Source organism: Ceratosolen solmsi, unplaced genomic scaffold (genome assembly GCF_000503995.2).
Source record: "Ceratosolen solmsi marchali unplaced genomic scaffold, CerSol_1.0 scaffold13, whole genome shotgun sequence".
NCBI classification, from domain to species: domain Eukaryota; kingdom Metazoa; phylum Arthropoda; class Insecta; order Hymenoptera; family Agaonidae; genus Ceratosolen; species Ceratosolen solmsi.
Window position 1 is genome coordinate 8,627,886 of NW_011948418.1, and position 19,067 is coordinate 8,646,952.

At 40.7% G+C, this 19,067-nt stretch overlaps 1 protein-coding gene across 1 annotated transcript; it reads right to left on the reverse strand.

Moving 5' to 3' along the window:
- Positions 1-441: 441 nt before the first annotated feature.
- On the reverse strand, positions 442-16,762 carry Ufd4 (ubiquitin fusion-degradation 4-like). The gene is made up of 26 exons (XM_011497104.1): positions 16,399-16,762; positions 15,841-16,164; positions 15,517-15,751; positions 14,539-14,879; positions 13,173-14,241; positions 12,910-13,044; positions 12,051-12,222; positions 11,697-11,936; positions 10,634-10,672; positions 10,248-10,514; positions 9,445-10,010; positions 9,071-9,345; positions 8,598-8,850; positions 7,996-8,380; positions 7,344-7,651; positions 6,981-7,259; positions 6,491-6,740; positions 5,990-6,199; positions 5,247-5,509; positions 4,643-4,801; positions 4,332-4,553; positions 3,992-4,242; positions 3,279-3,867; positions 2,479-2,997; positions 1,791-2,347; positions 442-1,711 (listed from the first exon to the last, which is right to left on the reverse strand). Exons 2-26 carry the CDS (start codon positions 15,978-15,980, stop codon positions 1,429-1,431), a joined length of 8,007 nt encoding a protein of 2,668 aa, XP_011495406.1. The 5' UTR covers positions 15,981-16,164; positions 16,399-16,762; the 3' UTR covers positions 442-1,428.
- Between the last annotated feature and the right edge of the window lie 2,305 nt (positions 16,763-19,067).

A 19,067-nucleotide genomic window follows, 5' to 3' on the forward strand; every position in this document is an offset into this window, starting at 1 on the left:
AACGTATGTTTTCATCAGTTTTACATATTCTCCGTATATTTATTAATATTTTTTACTTTTATATCAAATATTGTACTATAATATTAATTGATTTAATGCAAAGTATTCTATCTATAATCATTCTTGTAGATCTATCATTATTATAATTATATAGATGTGTTATTTGAACGATATGAGGCAAATAAGGTGTAAGACTTAAAATGATAATAGAGGTATGGTCGAGGAATGTATGTAGTCCATTGTGGATAGTTTACATTGACAATAGTTAGTTCAATATTTCTAATTTATTTCCGACTAAAGATGCTTGTCTATATTAACTATGTACAAAAGTAACTTATAGTAACTAAAATAATAGTATTTGTCGATAACATATTTCCATTTATTCGTTACCTCCTCCTCCCCCCCCTCCCCCCTCCCCCTAAAATTTGATACAACAGTATTGATGATAATAATTTACATCACCATATTAGCAATAATTTTTATCGCAGACGATGTATTAATATTCTCTTTTACTTTCTCGAACGCTTGTATAATTTTCATCACATTTTCAACATAGTAAATGTTGACGCACTTGATGCTGGTATACCTACTTTTGTCAACCCCATTTTCATTATAGATTTATAAATAATAACCTTTATAAAGATAAGGAGTAGCATTTAATAGTATTAGCCTATTCCAATACTACTTTTCTGATGACTAAAAAATTTTACATTACACATATTTAATATAATTTTATTATAATATTAGTCACAATTATCGACTGTGTAATGATTTATCGAGACTTGAAACACACGAGCTTGGTCTGGTAACATCTTTGCGGTTATTTGATAATCATCACTGTGATGTTTAATACCTAGCTTTCATCACTTTTGTTTTCTATTATATTAACTATTTAATATAACATTTTGTTTTTTTTTTTGTTTGTTTTTTGTTTTAATAATTGTTAAGTCATTCAAATAGGTAATAAACGTTCGTATTCTATTATTAGAAGTAAGCATAGAATCAGCAATAGGAGGGTATGTAGACAATGGTCGTGATATTTTACAAAAATTAATTATAAATCGACTATTAGGTAGTAATGTGGACGAGTCTCATGGTTTGTAGTTATTTTCGCAAGCGTAGAAAAATCACCAACTACATAGCTTGCCGCTATTAACAGTTTCCCAATACGTACACACCAAATAATACATTATTATTGTTGGACACAGTTGAATCAGACGATTAGGAAAAATTAGTTTGTAAAATATGCTTCTGCATGCGAATGCACATAAACATACATCATACATCAAGTTAAAAAGCAGAACTTGACATAACTCTTTATACTTTATACTTTATATTATATTCTATTCTCTCTCAAAGATATACAAAATGATCACCCAACACTTCTATTATTATTAAAATTATAACAATGTTTACACAGAAAAGTTTTCAATTTAAATGAAAACCCCTTTCACGAGTAGCAGCCAAAAGTCGTTCTTTGAGAATTTCTTCTGTCGGATACTCGGGCAGCTTCAAATAATGTACACAAGTATTAACCGATGGATAACCTCCAGAACCAGCGTCAACTTTTCGTACAACTGTCAATCTAGGATGTAAATTGCACAATCCACCTGGTGGCAATGCAGAACAACCCGTAGCAAATTGTAGAAAAGCTTTTCTCTCTAGACCATTGAGCGATAGCAGAACATTGATAAATCTCTGGAATCCAGGACTAAGGGAAGAATTTTTAATTTATTAATGCTTCTCATTAAATTATAATATAGTAAAATAATACATTGTTTAAGGGTTACCTTTCTCTGGTATAACCTAATTTTGGCTCTGTATAATTTAATAAATCTTCTCTAGTCCATTGTGGATTTTGTTCACCGCAAAGCATAGCCTTAACTTCTTCAGGACTAAAGGCGTATAATTTTTCCATGGGAAAGACTTTAGAGAAACCTGCCCTAAAGGCTTCGAGTTGCCTAGCAATACCACGGTCGAAGCAATAATTAGTCGTAATTTCGGTATACTCCTTAGCGTTTTCTATCGTAATCGGAATATCTACACCACCTTCCTTCAATTCCATATAATCGTATTTAAATACTTTTGAGCTAGGCGAATAGGTCATTGATAAAGCTAAGTCCTCAATGGGTACAGACGTTCCAGAAGGATGTGAAATATATAATGTTTCTCCGATAAAATTATCTTCCGCGGAGGATGAATGTCCTTCCGAAATAGCCCGCTCACGCTTAGTTATCAAACCCTGAATTTCCTTTAAGAATTCCCCTCTAACAGGATCGACCAAAGCAAGGTCGTTGATGTCGAGAATACCATCGTACCAAGGTACTGGCTCAAGATTAAAACCATCCTGTTGCAGAAAAGATAATTAACTATATGCCTCGTGTCGATGACGCAAATTATAAGTAATTATTAATAACAATGTCAATCGGGAGCAGAAATTATTTGGCAACGTGAGGATGAAGCACGAGCCTGACGTACCTTATTCTCGTCTTGCTCTCCTTCTTCCGATATAAAGCTACTCGTCATACTCGACGACATACTTTCTTGCGTAGCGACGTTCGACGTCGTCAAGCCAATTCTCTCGTTAACGTTGTTCGTAATGTCACCCCGACACATGAGCTTCAAGAACGGACGGGATAGAGGCAAGTCTACCAGCCGATTGTCCTGTAATACCTTCGCCAGGAACACGCCGAGGAACCAAAAGTAGCGCGTTGCTCTGTCACAGGCCTCGGAGCTCTGTGGAAGTGGCGCGGGAAATAATCCGCTCGGACGCGTCACGTAGTAGCCCACGGAGCGCTGACGCTCGCCGCCATCCTCCGAGCCGAAACGCGTTTCATGGTCCACGCGAGAATCCTCGTCGTCGCACAGCCATAAGCCCAAATCCTTGCGCTGAAGTTCCGCCGCAACGAGGGCGAAAAACTCGAGGGTCGGACCCAAGCCCGTACCCTCTTCACCGACGAACTCCACTTCGAGTATGCTTTTGCGATTTGCGTGTACCTGCGCACAATAATGCACGAATTATGAGAAACAAAGTATCGTTATCGTATCGACGAGCTTGCTACTTCATTATCATAAACAACTGACAGGAAGGTATGGATGGATCGATCGGATGGATTATAAACAATTGATATAATAATTAACGCCCTTGTGAATGGTATTTATTATAACAATAGCAATAACAATAGTCAAATTGCAATGAATTTCAAGATAAAAAAGAGTAATGAGAAATAAATTAGCCAACTATCATTACAAAGAGTTTAAAATCGTTGAAGTTTTACCTTGAGTACTTGCTCGGCCCAATCCAAAAGTTTGTCGCCTCTCGGCACACTAACGCGCTCGTGTTTCAGCCTACCGACGCGAAATTCGTGCACGTCGTCTCGTCGCGGGCTAAGTCCGGGCGCGCGCTGCCTCTCGAGGACCGCGTCACGTTGCGTCTGTAGCCAGACGATCGAACGCGAGGCCCCGAAGGCCGTGCAACTGAAGTAGAGACGACGCGTCTCGAAAGGGAGTAGGAAAGGACAACTCCTGGCGAGTTCCTCGCACCAGCTTGGTAAAGCCCCGGCAGCGAGAGCTAGCGGATCTTGGATCTGCTGGGCGATCTTGTTTGTGATCTTCTTTGAGGTAAAGTCGTCCGGGTGCACCCAGTTGTGATCGATATTGTCGTCCTGCTGCGTCTGCATCGCTTTGCTACTGTTAAGATTGCCCGCATTGCCACCACTACCCAGCACATACACGTGACGCAGCAACTGCAACACGTCCTCGACGGTGCAGCCGTTCGTGTTTTGGTTAATATTGCGAGTGTACAAATTTGCTATTGGAGTTGTCCGACCCGACAAGTCGTCTTCTTTAGCCTCTTTGTATATTATGCTGGGAAAGCAGAATTATTGTCAATTAAATTTCAATCGATTGGTATTACTTATGGCTTGGCTTATTCGTCGCACTCGCATTCTTAATCAATCGTCCAGGTAACGAATTGTGACGCGTTACTCACGTGTATATTGGCTCCCATATTCTCCTCAGCCTCTCTTGCTTACTTCCCAATTCAGCGAGCTGCATTAATTGCTGTACAGATTGGAAGATGCTAGTGTGCGGCTCAGCCAGCGGTATCTCAACATCAGGAACTCCCGGTAGGCCAGGCCCTTTCAAGGAAAGCAATAGCTTTGGGCCAGTCGTTGTCGATGAGCCGACGTGCGTTGTTATCCTGGGCTCGCTACCCGGCGGAGAAATTTCCAGATCCGTTGTCTGCGAAATAACGAGGACGATATTATTTAACGACAGCGTGATAATGGCACGCCGATTGGTGTGAGTATTGGTTAGGTAGCGACTATTACTTGATTGACATTCGTCCTCCCGGGTCGCGGATCGAAGGCTGGGATCAGCGCGGAAAATTGACGTTTCAATATAAACTCATCGTCCCAGGCTCGTCTCTTGCTACTCGCTGGCGCTGCCTGCTCTTCCATAAACGCAGCGAGTAAATTGCGATTGACCATTACTTCTTGGAATTCGCCTTCATCGCCGCCATCCTCCTCGTTCTCCTCGTCGTCATCCACCTCCTTGAAAATTAAAAACTTATTATTATAAAAATCACCATTTTCTTAGTATAAATGGATACGTAAATAAACTGAACTATCGTGTAAATTACTTGTTCATCGTTCTCATCGTTGTCGTCCTCCTCCTCGGCCAAAACACCATCTTCATCGTCTTCTAATTCCGTAAGAAGTGTGGGGCCACCACCGGTGCGTGTCCCCACACCCGATAATGTAACTTCTCCGCACGCTTCTAAGAACTCTTCAAGACTCACCTGCAATAGCAGTCGATTGATATTTTTATTTGTAATTTTAGATCGTGAAAAGTTTACCAATCACGACCACTCATTTTATCGAGCAACCGTTTATATAAATTGATTTATAATAAATTGTTTAAAAATAGGGAGATGGGGGGAGGGGGGAGGAGGAGGAGGAGGAGGAGGAGGAGGAGGAGGAGGCGGCGGCGGCGGCGGCGGTGGCGAGGAGTGATTTGAATTCACGTAAATTGAATGAAACGAAAGACACCGCTAACATCTTCGGACTTTGGCTTTCTTTATCTTAATTTCAACAGTGATTTAATGAAAAGGAAGAAAAACGAAAAAACAAGAGCGATTAATTACATTAAAAACTATACTTTCAACTGTAATCGAATATATTTCATTACGATGGCACATTACAGCTGACGGTTCCTTTTAAAATTGGCCTCGTCGTCCCACTTACCAATTCACTGTCGCTGCTAGTACTGGTCAAGGACATCGTAAGAGCTTGTCCAAGGCCACCGCTACCAACGGCTCCCGAACAGTTGGTTGTACCTGAAATTTGGTTGCTGCTGGTTAAGCTTGGATAGCTTTGTGCGGTGCCAAGGAGTCCGCTTGGAAAATTTGAACTCAGAGCCAATCTGACCAAACTGGAAACGGGGTTTGATCCTCGCGAATTTGAACTGGTTATGGTATTTGATGCTATATGTTGACTAGCGGCTGGACCTACAAGGCAATTATTAACCGACAAATTAATTAATACGCATGTAAATTAACATCGACATACGCTTATTGTACTATTTGATAATTATTTTTTAACGTTGTATAAAATGTTGTATGTTATGCACTGGCCAAATGATAAAACTGCACAATTACATGATATAAGAATAATAACGTTAATAATACTTCAGTTAGCTTAAATAAGTTAATTTTTTTTTTCTTTTTTTAATTATTTTTTATCGATGTTTGGCTCGCTTCGGTCATTTTTACGATTCTTAATTTAATATGCGTAACGAAATGATAGATAAATCATAGAGGCTCGTTCGGTTAAGATAACATGGTCTAGCCAATAAAAAAAAAAAAAAAAAAAAAAAAAAAAAAAAAACTGCGCAAATTTTCTCTGCTTTATAACTATTTTAATTCGATGATGAGTAGTGACATTCGATCATATCCAACGTCTTCTTACGAAAACTATTCCACACTAACCTAATGTTCGCCTGCGGGCCATTGCAGCGAAAGTTTCTAACAAACCGGATGCTGCTACTGGTTCCAGGGTATTGTTTATAGTGTCACTACAAGCAAGATTCGGCACTGACACGGACATGGGATTGGTGGTAACGACGACGGGGCATCCAGCCGCGCTATTCTGCGACGACGAGCTTGCTTCTTTGTCGCGTGGGCAGCAGTCCTTCGAACCTACACATCGCATCACCGTGCAAAAGAATAAATTACAGAGAGAAAAAAGAAAGAAAAGACAAAGAACGATGAAATAAGCGTCGCAGCTTGAACTTTACAAAACACGTGTAAAGATAGAGATAGATAGATAGAGATAGATAGATAGATAGAGGTAGATAGATAGATAGAGATAGATAGATAGATAGAGATAGATAGATAGATAGAGAGAGAGAGAGAGAGAGAGAGAGAGAGAAAAGGAATAAAGATTGCTGCGCGAGTTAGCGACAGGTCGACTCCAAGGTCTTTCCTTACCTTCGCTGAGACCGGTGGTCGTGATATTGGCCGCGTTTATAGCCGTAGCCGTGGACGCGTGATTTCTCGGGGCGGGTCGTATTCTTGTGGAATTCTCATCAGCTTCACCGGACACGCTGATCCTCACTGGGACTAGGCCAAGTAGCTCGCCACTTAAAAAACTATTGGTATTATTTCGCAATCTGTCCGCTCCCTCGCGCATTCGATCCAGTACTTCAACTGCTTCGAGACTGAAGAAACCACTCGCCGGCTGAAAATCCAAATTCACATAAACGTTTCACATAAAGTAAAGTGATAATAGTCGAGGATCTTTCAACGTTCAATATATTCATCGCTGCCGTTTTATTGCCACGCCGAATGCGCAAGTCTCTATAATGCAAATTGGCATGCACGATGCAAATGAGAAAAGACGACACCTTAATAGGCGAATAGTTGCTAATATCGCTAATTCATGCGCCTCGGTAGTAGCTTCGAGCATTATTCTCTCTACCTTGTTACCACCGCGAACAGTCGAGAGCAGAGGTTTTGAGCTGTTTGACGTTCGATTGCTGTTGCCATTGCCAGACGTGGCCGACGGACAATCGGTATTTAAAGCCAAGCTTTCGACGATCGTTGCTAAATCGCTCGTTACTGTTGTAGTGTCCGGCCGCGGATGCAGCACAACCGACAGTTCCCCCGTTGAATTAACGCCGCTTTCCCCGGTCACGGCTACCACGGCTTCGGTACGGGCCACCGAAAGGACACTTTCCGCAATTGATTCAGCTGCCTGCTAAAGCGAGAGGAATATTGTACGAATATTAATGTTTGATTGGAGAACGACACTTTATCGATTAAGGATTCATAATCAATTTACTTTTGCCGCAAGATTATCGGCGCTCCCTGCTTGATCGGTCGAAGCGACGGAGCAGCGAATTCCCGTATCCGTACAGTAATCGGGTAAACTAGGCGTACTGTTGGACTTGCGCCCCGTTAAGACTCCAGTGCCATTTTTGCATTTCGTATTATTGTCAGCTGACGATTCGATGCTCGTGCTACCACTTATGCAAACCAATCTGAGATCGTACTTTCCCTCCGCACCCATGCGATAAGAATTTGAACACCCATTGTCCCACGTAACGTCGATCCAACCATTGTGGAGCTCTCCAGTCACAGTTCCTTCACCTACACAGGGCAAACGATTATGCCAACATTTTCAATCTTTACACAAGTTTTCGTGTAACTTACAAATACAATCTTATCGTCAGTCGCACTTTTACATATACTTTACAATTTTATAACGATTAATTTAGTAAACTTAATTTATCACGCAAATTGTTTATGGATCTTATCAATTTATTTGTTATCAATTTATATTTATTTATCGTTCATAAAAATCATTCAAAGCTAGATTATTAATTTATTATAATGTTTGCATGTACGACTGCATGTACGACTGCATTACGACTGCATTATTGTAATAACAAATTATACGGCATAAAATTAATGTTAAAAAGTGTTTTATTAACCTGGTGGTACTCCATCCTGATCTCTCCATTTCCAATCGAGACCCCGTCCCACCCTTGCTCCAGCAATCAAATGCCGCAATATTTGAGATCTGATTAATCGCCTTTGCCTGCGCACGCAGGCCTCGGCTTCCTTGGCAGCGCGACCTAAGTCTTCGCATACACCCGTAACCTCTCCGTAAACCTCGAAACCCGATACCGATAGGTAATGGGTTTGACCGGAGGCGTTTTTACCCGTCTGCTGTAATCTCAAGTGACGCCAGCCCTGAGATTCTTCACTAATTAGTCCTGGCTCTAGTGTCCACGTTGATGTACTACCAGGCTCATTCAGCGAGCAATCCTCTACGTGAGTATAAAGCGTTATCCAATTGAAACCGTCTCTCGATGCCTAAACAGAATAGAAAATGACAGCGTCAGCGTCTCTCAAGTGAAAGGAATTTCGTGGCCCGACAATACACAACTGACAAGTACAAAGAAATGATACACCTTCTTATGAACGATTATTTAAAAACTTTTTATGATACAGTATATTTGTAAACGTATATGTGTGCATGTATGTACATATCTTAGCTTGTGGAGCGTTAAGCTATGTCAATTATATTTACCTGAAGCATCCAATTTCTTAAAGCACTTTTACCGTAGCCTCTCGCGTGTCTTAAAGTATAAGCGGTCGGTATAATCCAAACTCCTAAGTCTATGGAGAACCAAGCCCTTTTATCGTCATTGGTGTGACAATTCATAGCGGACGGATCTCGACTAAGAATATCTTCAAGGTGTCCGTATGGTAAATTACGACCGTCGCTCGAAGTAATTACGACAAGACCGTATTGGCCAGGATTCACCCACTCGGGACAGATTCTGAAAGAGACATGCGAATATAGAGATAAGATGAATAACTAACTAATTAATTAATTAATTAATTAATTAAGTTTTTCTTATGTAAGTTTGTTAAGTCTTTAAGTTAACATAACTCTGTTAAGTCTTTCTTATGGAATTTTACATTGTGAAATATTTTACGAGATATGAGAATTCAATAGCAACTCCTGAATATATATATGTTTACTTTTCATCGTCTTACTTTGCATTTGTTCCTATCCAATACAAGACTCCATTTTCATCAAAATCATGCTGATACTTGAAGGTTAATCTATTTGCTTCCTTTAATTTTTTAACAAAAGTAAATGTTGCTCTATCGTGATCGTGCCACTGTTTGGCGACCATTTTTAGCAAATGATTTTCTAATTGCTGTATGGTACTAAGCGGTTCCATTTTGAGATTCCTGCCAGTTCTATCTATTAAGGCGCTCTCGCCCGCAGCCTTTTCCAATCGAAACCTTAGCCGTCTTGTTAAAATCTACGCATAAATAAAGTAAATTATAAAACAAGAAATATCGATAAGTCGATATTATAATATTATATATATGTATAAGCTACGTCAGAGAGTATAATCTACCTGTAAACCATATCCGGATCCCGGTGTATCGTATAAATAAACGGGCAACTTTTCGATGGACTCTAATACGGATACGAGCTTTTGAACAAGGACCTTGGCGAAATTATCGGCCATTGTGGTATCCCTTGTTTGAAAACAACTTTTAAAAACAGCTATCCTCTGCAACCTTAGCTTATTCATTCGAGGTGATAGATGTTGGGCGCTAGTATTGGGCGGTGCGGCCAGTAGCGCCAAAAGCGCTTGAATAAGACCACTTGAATGCAATTCGTAAGCTGAAACCTTTCCTTCCTCGTTCAACAAAACTTTTAGCTCGTCGAGGGCGCCTTGCAATATTGCGCGCCACTCGCGACTCCCGGACTGCTGCTGTTGCTTGTGACACGCCTTTTCAATTTGTACGACGATTGCCCCGAGTTTGGCAACGACGCCGCGAGGCTGTGCTTGCGCTGCTTTAAAATAACACTCGTAAATATCTTGAGCTTGGATTTTCACTTTCTGCTTTATGGCTTCGATCTTAGATCGTAATCGCTTGCCGCGCTTCCCGGCCCAACCAGCGGCAAACTCTGGACCTATAAGTAAACACTTTCTTTTATGTTTCAGCCGTCTGTTGTTCAGCAGCTGATTTAGACATTAATGTCAAGGTGAATTTAAGTGGCAACAGTTTTACTTTGCTAATTATTTGCTGAACTGGTGCTTCTAATGAGAGGGCCAAATTTAACGAGGAACTAAATACTCTCATGAAAATAATGAATTAATCATGTAGGAAAACGCGTTATTTTTACGGTGTAGTGTCGACGTGAACTTACCAAGACTTGTCTCGGCCGTGAACGAATGCTTCGTTCCTCGATTCGATTCAAAAATAAAACCCGGTAAATCCTCACGTAAAATAGTAGCTTGTTGTTGGCCATCGCTGTTATGAATACAAAGTTCGCTTTCCTTCTTACTGGAAAGTGCCCAATTGCCTATAACTAATCTCGTTGATCCAGGACGCGAAAGAATCGGTTGACTGACGGAATTTGGCTTCACTTGAGTACGGGCCCGCTGCAATTTTTCCAAAAATTCTCCACGATTTTCTGCAAATGGTGATTTTGATGAAATATTTGCATTAATAGCTATTACTGATATTTCGTTTATTGTTATTGTAATAGAATTTTACTGTATTGGACGTGAAATGGTTAAAAATCGTACTAACCTTCGGTAGTAAGTGACTCGGTATTCCTCCCTCCCTTTCCTGTTGAAAGTTTGTAAAATATTATTTACCTTACGATTCTTTTATATATATATATATATATATATAAATAAGAAAATAAAAAGAGAAAATAAGAAAATAAAAAGAGTAAAAATAAATAAATTTAGTAAAGATAAAGATATAATATTAGAAAGAATTAGAAAGCTGAGAAAAGATTCATATATATATATATATATATATATATATATATACAGAGAGAGAGAGAGAGAGAGAGAGAGAGAGAGAGAGAGAGAAGGGAGAGGAAGAGAGGAAACAATGCAGTGAATTTAAAAGTGCTAAAAAAAATATACTGAATTACACAACGATGTTAGACACAAATATAATAAAATATGTTTTTTTCATGTTTTTATTGAAAAATTAAATTTCATTTCGTGATCGAAAGCCGATAAAAGCTGAGCAAATGCATCGTTAATATATGATGTGAAAATTCATGATTTTTTTTTTTTTTTTAATCATTTATTGAATATATTAAAAATGTATAAATTAAAACAATAATAATGATAATTAAAAGAAAACCTTAATGTATGAATAAGCTGGAGCTTATTGTTCCAGAATAGATGTTAGTCTATACCTGCAAAAGTAAATATTTAAATAGTTCATATCGAACTATGGGATTACAAATTTTTGAGATTTGCCAGGTTATGATAAATACTTTCGAGTATATTATCCATTTCCATAAAAACATTTTTATATTATTCTTATGAGCATTAGTATGAACATTGTACGGGCAAGGCGAATAAAAATTAAAAATTAGAAAATTAAAAAAAAAGATAGGAAAAAAAAAATGAAAATTAAAGAATATTAAACAAATAATTAATAATAATTCTAAATTGATTTTGTCAATATTAAAATACGCTCCATTAAAGACATAGGGATTAATGTCTTGGCCAATCGATTAATCAAACAGTCACATTAATTTTCACATCACGCTCAGTCGCAAGTCGTATTACTCTTGCGTTACGATACTCACAAGACACGATAAAGAAATAAAATTACGAAACGTTACCATTGCCGGTATCGGTGCCACCCTCTGGGCTCCCACTAGAATACATCGTGGCGAGCTTTCCGTCCAGGATGAACCTGAACCAGCCGTTGCTGCCGTTGGACAATTCCAGGGCCGCGGCATCCGACCAGACGTAAAGACAATCCCGACCTCGACAAACGCACCAGTCCCTCCAGTGATACGCCTTGCCGATCAGCAACTCCTTGGCGTCTTCGATTTTCAACTCGTCACCGGTGACTGTCACTGTGCTGTTGTTGCTGTTGCTGTTGCTATTGCTGTTGCCGTTGCTGTTGTTGTTGCTGTTACTGTTGCTGTTGATGTTGCTGTTGCTATTGCTGTTGCTGTTACTGATGTTACTGCTGCTGCTGGGCTCGGCTTCGGGCTCGATTGGGACATCTTGAGGTCCTGCCAATGCGCCCACCTTCGAGAAGACCCCGAGTCGAGCAAAGTGCTCGAGAAACTCGTCCTTACCCTTTACCATCAAGTCTTGTATCATTTGGAGAACGACCAAGTGCCCGTCCTCGTCCTCCTGTTATCGACGTTCCAAAGAAGGCGACTCATTACTATTATGTACTTTCTTTTTTATCCAATGGTGATGGCAATGTTAATAAGGCATTAACTAAATTAGACGACATTTATGAAAACGCTTTAATTAAATTATTAGAAATGTAAATAAATCTAGTGAAATAAACGCTGGTGGGATGTTGGTGTCAGTTACACTTAATTATATTGCAACGCCGAGACTCCAGTCATGGTTTTTGGAAGTCAGACTCTCTTTGGTTGGTTTTGTGTGTGTGTGTGTGTGTGTGTGTGTGTGTGTTAAAAGTGATAACAAATGTATATGTACCTTTATAGACCATCTCCTATCGGTAAGCATTGAGTACTCTGATTTATCATTGATAAGCAAACTTAACATACAAGATTTCCTTACCAGTGGAATCTACTAGTGCAAATTTAATGTCAAACAAAGGCTGGTTACATTCGTTAGATCACCACGCATTAATAAATGAACAATGATAATTTTGTAAATAAACGGCTCATTTTCTATAAATTGATAAAGCAAAATCAAAGGTCGATGGAGGTCTGTTGAAGTTAGCTTTGGTTAAGAAATGAAGAGAGAGAAAGAAAAAAAAATAATAATAATAAACTTATCTCACAGAACAAGAACAAGAGCAAAGAGCATATAACAAGAAAGAAGAAGTTGGGCCGACGTTACCGTCTTGGCGACAATGTAGTACTGGGAAAACTTGCGCGATGAAAATGGCATTTTGGGGCCGATAAACGGTTCGACATACGGAGGCTGCGGCGACACCATCATCGACGACGGGACACTTGCTTTTATATCATACTCCTGCCGACAGAATCCCGAGGCCATGAGTATATGCGCGTTTGTTAAAAAATATACGAGAGCATCACTCGCTTGCGTAATTCTTAAAAAGAAGTGAGTCGCCGGTAAACGCGATCTCTCGCGAGACTCACCTCGTTGTCAAGGACGTTGGCGATGACCTCGACGAGCATGGCGCCACAGCCGGTCGTATTGTCGGCGCCGCAGGTCTCCGCGAGAAGCTCCGGTTGTATGTAATGAACCATCTTTCGGATGAGACTGAGGCTGGCCTTGCGGACACTCGGCAGCATCGTCGACTGGAAGGTCGAGCAGAAAACGGGCAGAAGCCGCTTGAGATAGACGGGTGCCATTTCCGGGTCGCCCTTGGGTTCCGCGAATTCCTTCACGTCGCTCTCGTGCTTGCGATCGTCTTGGCCGGCGGGCGGTAGCATCCACTCGCCCGGCGATTGGAGTATCGCCGCGACCTCGCGGTGGCCTTCGTCGATGCGCTCTCGTGCCTTATCAAGGGGCGTCTTGCCGTCCTCGTCCCGCAGATCTGGATTCGCTCCGTGTCTCAGGAGGACCTTGGCGATGGCCGGCCTGCCGAAGCACGCGGCATAATGGAGGCTCGAGGAGCGCTGGCCCTTATTAACGTCCGCGCCCTTGTCGCAGAGGAACTCGACCATCTCCTGGGTGCCGAAGGCCGAGGCCCAATTAAGGAGGGTCTGCCCGACGTCATCCATGAAGTTCACCTCGATACCGCCAGACTCGATCGCCTCGATGAGCGCGTCCGTGTCCTTCGAGCGTATGCAATCGATAAGCTGCCTGTGGCTCTTCTCGCCCGCGCTGTCCAACCGCCTCAGCCTCGGAAGTAGGGGTCCCGAGGAGCCAGCACTCGCATTCGCCCGGCCCAAGGCTGAGCGGCCCTCGAACAATAGTACCAGCAGCAGATCCACCAAGCGCATCGAGTCCAGGGCGCAGCGCTCGTCACCCTTCAGTGCCTTCTCGATCGCGTCTGGCAGCTCCGAGCGCAGCAGATCGTACGTTATCGAGGCCGAGCCCCGACTCAAGGTCGACAGGAGACTGATGATTGTGGAGACTGAGGCGCAGGACTTCACCTCGGAGGCCGGGATCGACGACGAGGTTACGCCTGGAGTCGACGGAGTCTTCACATTCCCAGGAGTACTGTTTACCGATGACGTTGGTCCTGCCGCGTTCGACAGTCTGGTGGAGGAAAAAAAATCCATCGCGTCACTTCATGTGTCATGTTATCGTCTCTATTATCTTTATCATTATCGGTGTGGTGTGGTGTGGTAGGATGGAGTGGGGTGAGGTGGGGTGTAATCTCTTTTCATTGCGATAAAGGTTATTGGCTAGTCGCGCGTAAAGGGCCTCAGGAGGTTAGTGATACAACCAGCTAAATAACTGTAGATTGGGTAAATCTTCATAGACTCGAGATATCCTTGATTAATCGGGCGACAGATTAAGCAGTGAACGGATTAAGATTGAGCAATCAATCACCTGTAGAGCAGCTCGGACACGAGGCCGTTGCAGGCGAGGGGCGCAGGGTCGGTGCCGCGTCTGGAGAACCGATCGGCCAAGGAGGCGAAACAGCGCAGAGCCCCGTCGGCCACGTGGGCGTCCTCGTGTCGTAGAAGCGTCGAGAGGGCCTCGACGCAGTCCGGCAACGATTTGTCCTGGGGCTCGACCTTGCCACAGAGCCGCGAGACCACGGCCATTGCCGAGTGCAGGGTGTCGCGATGAACCTGGGCCCCGTGCTCGCGGATGAAGGAGAGAGCGCAGGAGAGGCCCCCGGCATCGAATACCGCGCCTGCCTCTCGAGCGCAGACTAGTTCCAGAACCTGGAGCAAACATCAAATTACGCGTTGTATTGTCGGAATTCATTCGCTTTTTATATTGCCGATGTTTAACACATCTTTTTACGACAAAATGTGTAAGTTTAAGGCAGCTAAATAACGAATGTTTAATAAATCGAATGTTTATTAAAAAATTTATTATGCATTGCTCATTGTGAAGATTATTAATTGGGTTTTATTGTATTTGGGAGTTTGATGCGATGAAACATTCGGACACCCAAATGAGTTTTATATTCTCGATTGCAAATAACAAGAACGAGTTGTGTAAATGTGTTGAATAAATTTTCAATAAATAAATCTGAAATTTATTAAAGTACTTATTACGAGTTTGATATGTTACATATAAATAGATGGTATAAAGCAATTCTATATGTTTTGGTATATTGAAACCTGGCGAGTCTACATATAAAAATGTATTAAATAAATTTTGAATGAAAAATTTAATGATTAATAATAAATATAGATAGCGAGAATTTGCATGAGAATAATAGATGCGAGAGCGAGTCTAATAAGCGCGAGTTGCGAGCTTACTTTATCTATGCCAAGTAACGATTCATTGACAACTAACGTATAAAGACGGGCAATAATCGAACGAATGTGGATGGAAATAACTTTAAAGAACCTTGATGCACTGCTCGGCTAGATCACGACTAGCTCTTGAGCCAAGACCAGCACACAAGAGTCGACTGCAAATGGCTTTGATAGCCCCTTCCATAGCAACCACTCGCCTAGTGCACTCTGCAGATACGTCGAGATAATAGGTAATCGCCCGTGCCGTTACTTCTAAAACACTGTCTGGGGCTAGTTCGTCCAAAAATATGCGACACAAAGCCGGCAGAAATGTTCTTGGTGGACAGCTGAAACATCAAATCAATAATGAATTCTTTAAGTCAAATCGATTGAACATCTGTTTACATAATTAACCTAACAATTTTTAATAGGTTACCTTTCGAAACAGCGATCGACATTGTCCGACATAAGCAACAGCATGCACAATTGCTCCAAAGCTATAAGTTGCATATCCCTTTCGTCACCCTGACCCATGCTTAGCCATTCGAGCAAGGTTTCTGGATCAACCTCTGCCATCTTTGTGGGAATTATTTCAACCGCTCGATCGTTTTTATTTAGCTCAGAATTTTTAAAGCTACTTCCTCAGCAATAAGTAAGACATTTGCCTCACCGTACTTTCACAAACACTGCTTGGTTGTCACAAGAGCATACGACTTTATAACGATCCAGCTCGAGTCAAACTTTAGGTTGTAAGTAAAATCTAAAAAAGGTCAACAATAAGTAATTAGATTCGATTAGCCCATATAGTATAGAATTTAAATAGATCAAGAACATTGTCAATAGCGATTAGATCTTATAATAATATTAATAATACATTAATAAACTATTAACATTATTGACATCGACTCTGAAAATGCGCATACGAAAATAAAAAGTATAAAAAAAAGAAAGCCTCCTAGGTAGCTGCACAAGGGGTTATATACACTTTACGTACATATTGTCTTTAAAGGACAAAATCTTCTGTTCTTGTGACCATGATGATATCACGTCATCACCGAAGCGTGCGGACAACGGTGCTTTTCTGCCTAATCGTCGTGCTCACCTCTTTACGACGAACGATATATTTCGTCTCATTCGTCGTCGCTTTTTATCTACCTATCTTGGTTGACGAGCATTGGAAAATGGTTTTGCCAGAGAGGATGGAAAGCTGGTCAATTGCAACGAGATACTGGCCGAGGCGAGCGTGAAAACGCCGATGAACTTTCGTCTTCTTTGTCTGTTAGAGATTTTTATTTTTGTGCTGTTTAGTTGTTGAACCGTACTCGTCAAGAGTACCTTGGAGTTGGATTCTGATTGTCTTTCTCTGCCTCTCACCTCTTATCCTCTAGCGCTCGCTCCCTCGCTCGCTCGCTCTCTCCCTCCCACCCTCTCACGCGACACCCCCCACCCAACTCTCTAACTCTCTCCAACTCTATCTCTCTATCAATCAATCCATCTCTCACGCTCGTTCTCTTATTATCTTGTTATCTCTTTCCCACTCACGCGCGTTACCTATATTATGCGAATATCCTTTTTCTCACTCGAGCGATGCTCGTTCTCGACGATCCGTGTACCCGTTTCACCAAAACCTTCCTTATTTTATTATTATTTATTTATTTATTTATTTTTTGTTTATTTCGTCAAATTACGACTGCACCAGCGCAATAAAGCGACAGCGATAACAACAGCAAAAACAACACTGTAACAGCAGCAGTGGCACTAGCAGTAGCAGTAGTAGCAGTGGCACTAGCAGTAGCAGTAGTAGTTCAATGCAACAACAACTCACGAGTCGCAATGGTTGGCGATTAGTGTGTGTGTGTGGGGGGGGGGGCGAGAGAGCGAGAGTTGCGCGCGCGTGTGTGTACGTGTGTGTGCGTACGCGCGGGCGTGTGTGATGATTTAGAAGAGAAGAGAAGAGCCGAGAGAGAAATCCAGAGGCAGTCGCGAGCGGATAGAGCGAGCGAGTGCGAGAATGAGGACGTCGGTGGCGAGATCGGAACAAACTCTCCCCAGCTGCTCGGTCAATCGTTTTTCGACTCTATTTTGCTTTGTACCTCCTGCGTGGGTTGACCATCAACACAGGCTCAATGTCGCGCACACGCACTCCTACAATCGGGATCGCTACTTCGCGGATCGCAATTTCTTCTTATCGTCGATGATTTTCTCGCTCTCCTTCTTATTCCAACGGACTTTCACGGCTAAGCTGCGCTTTACACTTCTCAGTCGCGATTCTGCATAATTACGACTATTATTGGACTAAGGATGCCCACATATGCATTTACACTTGCGCATATAATTTATACATAATATACGTGCATATATATATATAGTTATAAAATTATTACTTTTAATATAGAACGTCGTGGCTTGAGGTTCCGATAGATGGTGCGACAATCAAGTTTCTGTGCTCTAGAGAATGTACGACTTGAAATTTATAAGCGATTAGTCTTAAAACTCATTTGGTCTCTCGCCATTGTTACGTATTAAGGCCTAAATGTCCACGTAACGTCACTTTTGCATTCCCCAAGTCGAATCGTCCTGATATTTTACCCTCCATCATCTCATATTTTCAGTATATTATTATTATCATCTCACTCGCACCTACTTTTATAACATACTATTAATAAGCATTTCACATTTCTATTCATTGTTATATAAGCATTTTTTACGTAACATCGATCGAGAGAAATATATTCAACAAATTAACTAGGCTTATAATTCTAAAATTAATATCGCTTATGCAGAGAATCTGCATATTGACAGTATCATAACTTATTGGTTAAACGCTTAAATTCATGACTTAATGCCATTTAACGGGATTTATTACGTAGAAGAAGAGGAAGAGTAAGAAGAAGGAGCAGAAGAAGAAGAAGAAGAAGAAGAAGAAGAAGAATAAGAAGAAGAATAAGATGATGAATAGATATTTCAGACATTTATCAATATTTTAATTTTAATTTTAGATTGACATATTACAAGTATTGCACTTGTCCATTATTACATACATCGCAAAAAGAAAAATTAATAGAGCGATACTTGATGATGATATAAGATGGGTGGTTTGTTTAACTTTCGGAATAAGATTTTTTTAAGCTCCATTTTATACCATCAAAAAATTGTCATAAGTTAATACAGATATTAAATATTTTCAGACGATTTTAAAAGATTAGGTATATAAATCAGACTATCCGACTTAATAATGTTTTGTTCGAGTTTAGAGGATATAGTATTTCAAATGATCATTATATTATTTTATAATGGTTGGTTTGATTATTATGTTTTAATAACACAATGTCGATTGATTTTTTTTTAATCACTCGAATGCCTAACCGACGTTTAGTCGTGGAAAATTTAATAAATAAGCTATTCTCAAACTATTGTAGTATCTAGCAATAGAGATTAATTTTAAATTTTTTATTTTAAAATAATATTATTTATTTGCAATATTATCTATGACGAAAGAGTATATGAATTGACTTCTTGGTAATGCGAGTTAAATTTTTTTAATCTTGGGGACGATTGTTTAGGCAATTATACTTTTAAACAACAAACGCAAGTAAACACGGACTATATTGTGTATATTTACCAAGAAATTTTAATATATCTTACTACTAGACAATTAATATA

What these genes read in the sequence shown, in the direction of transcription:
- Ufd4 (XM_011497104.1), bottom strand. Translation starts at nt 15,980, where the DNA reads ATGGCAGAGGTTGATCCAGAAACCTTGCTCGAATGGCTAAGCATGGGT. An exon ending in TGGCACCGATACCGGCAATG is followed by an intron (nt 10,673 to 11,696) that starts GTAACGTTTCGT and finishes AACTTTCAACAG; the next exon opens with GAAAGGGAGGGAGGAATACC. An exon ending in GGAGGACGAATGTCAATCAA is followed by an intron (nt 4,243 to 4,331) that starts GTAATAGTCGCT and finishes GTTATTTCGCAG; the next exon opens with ACAACGGATCTGGAAATTTC.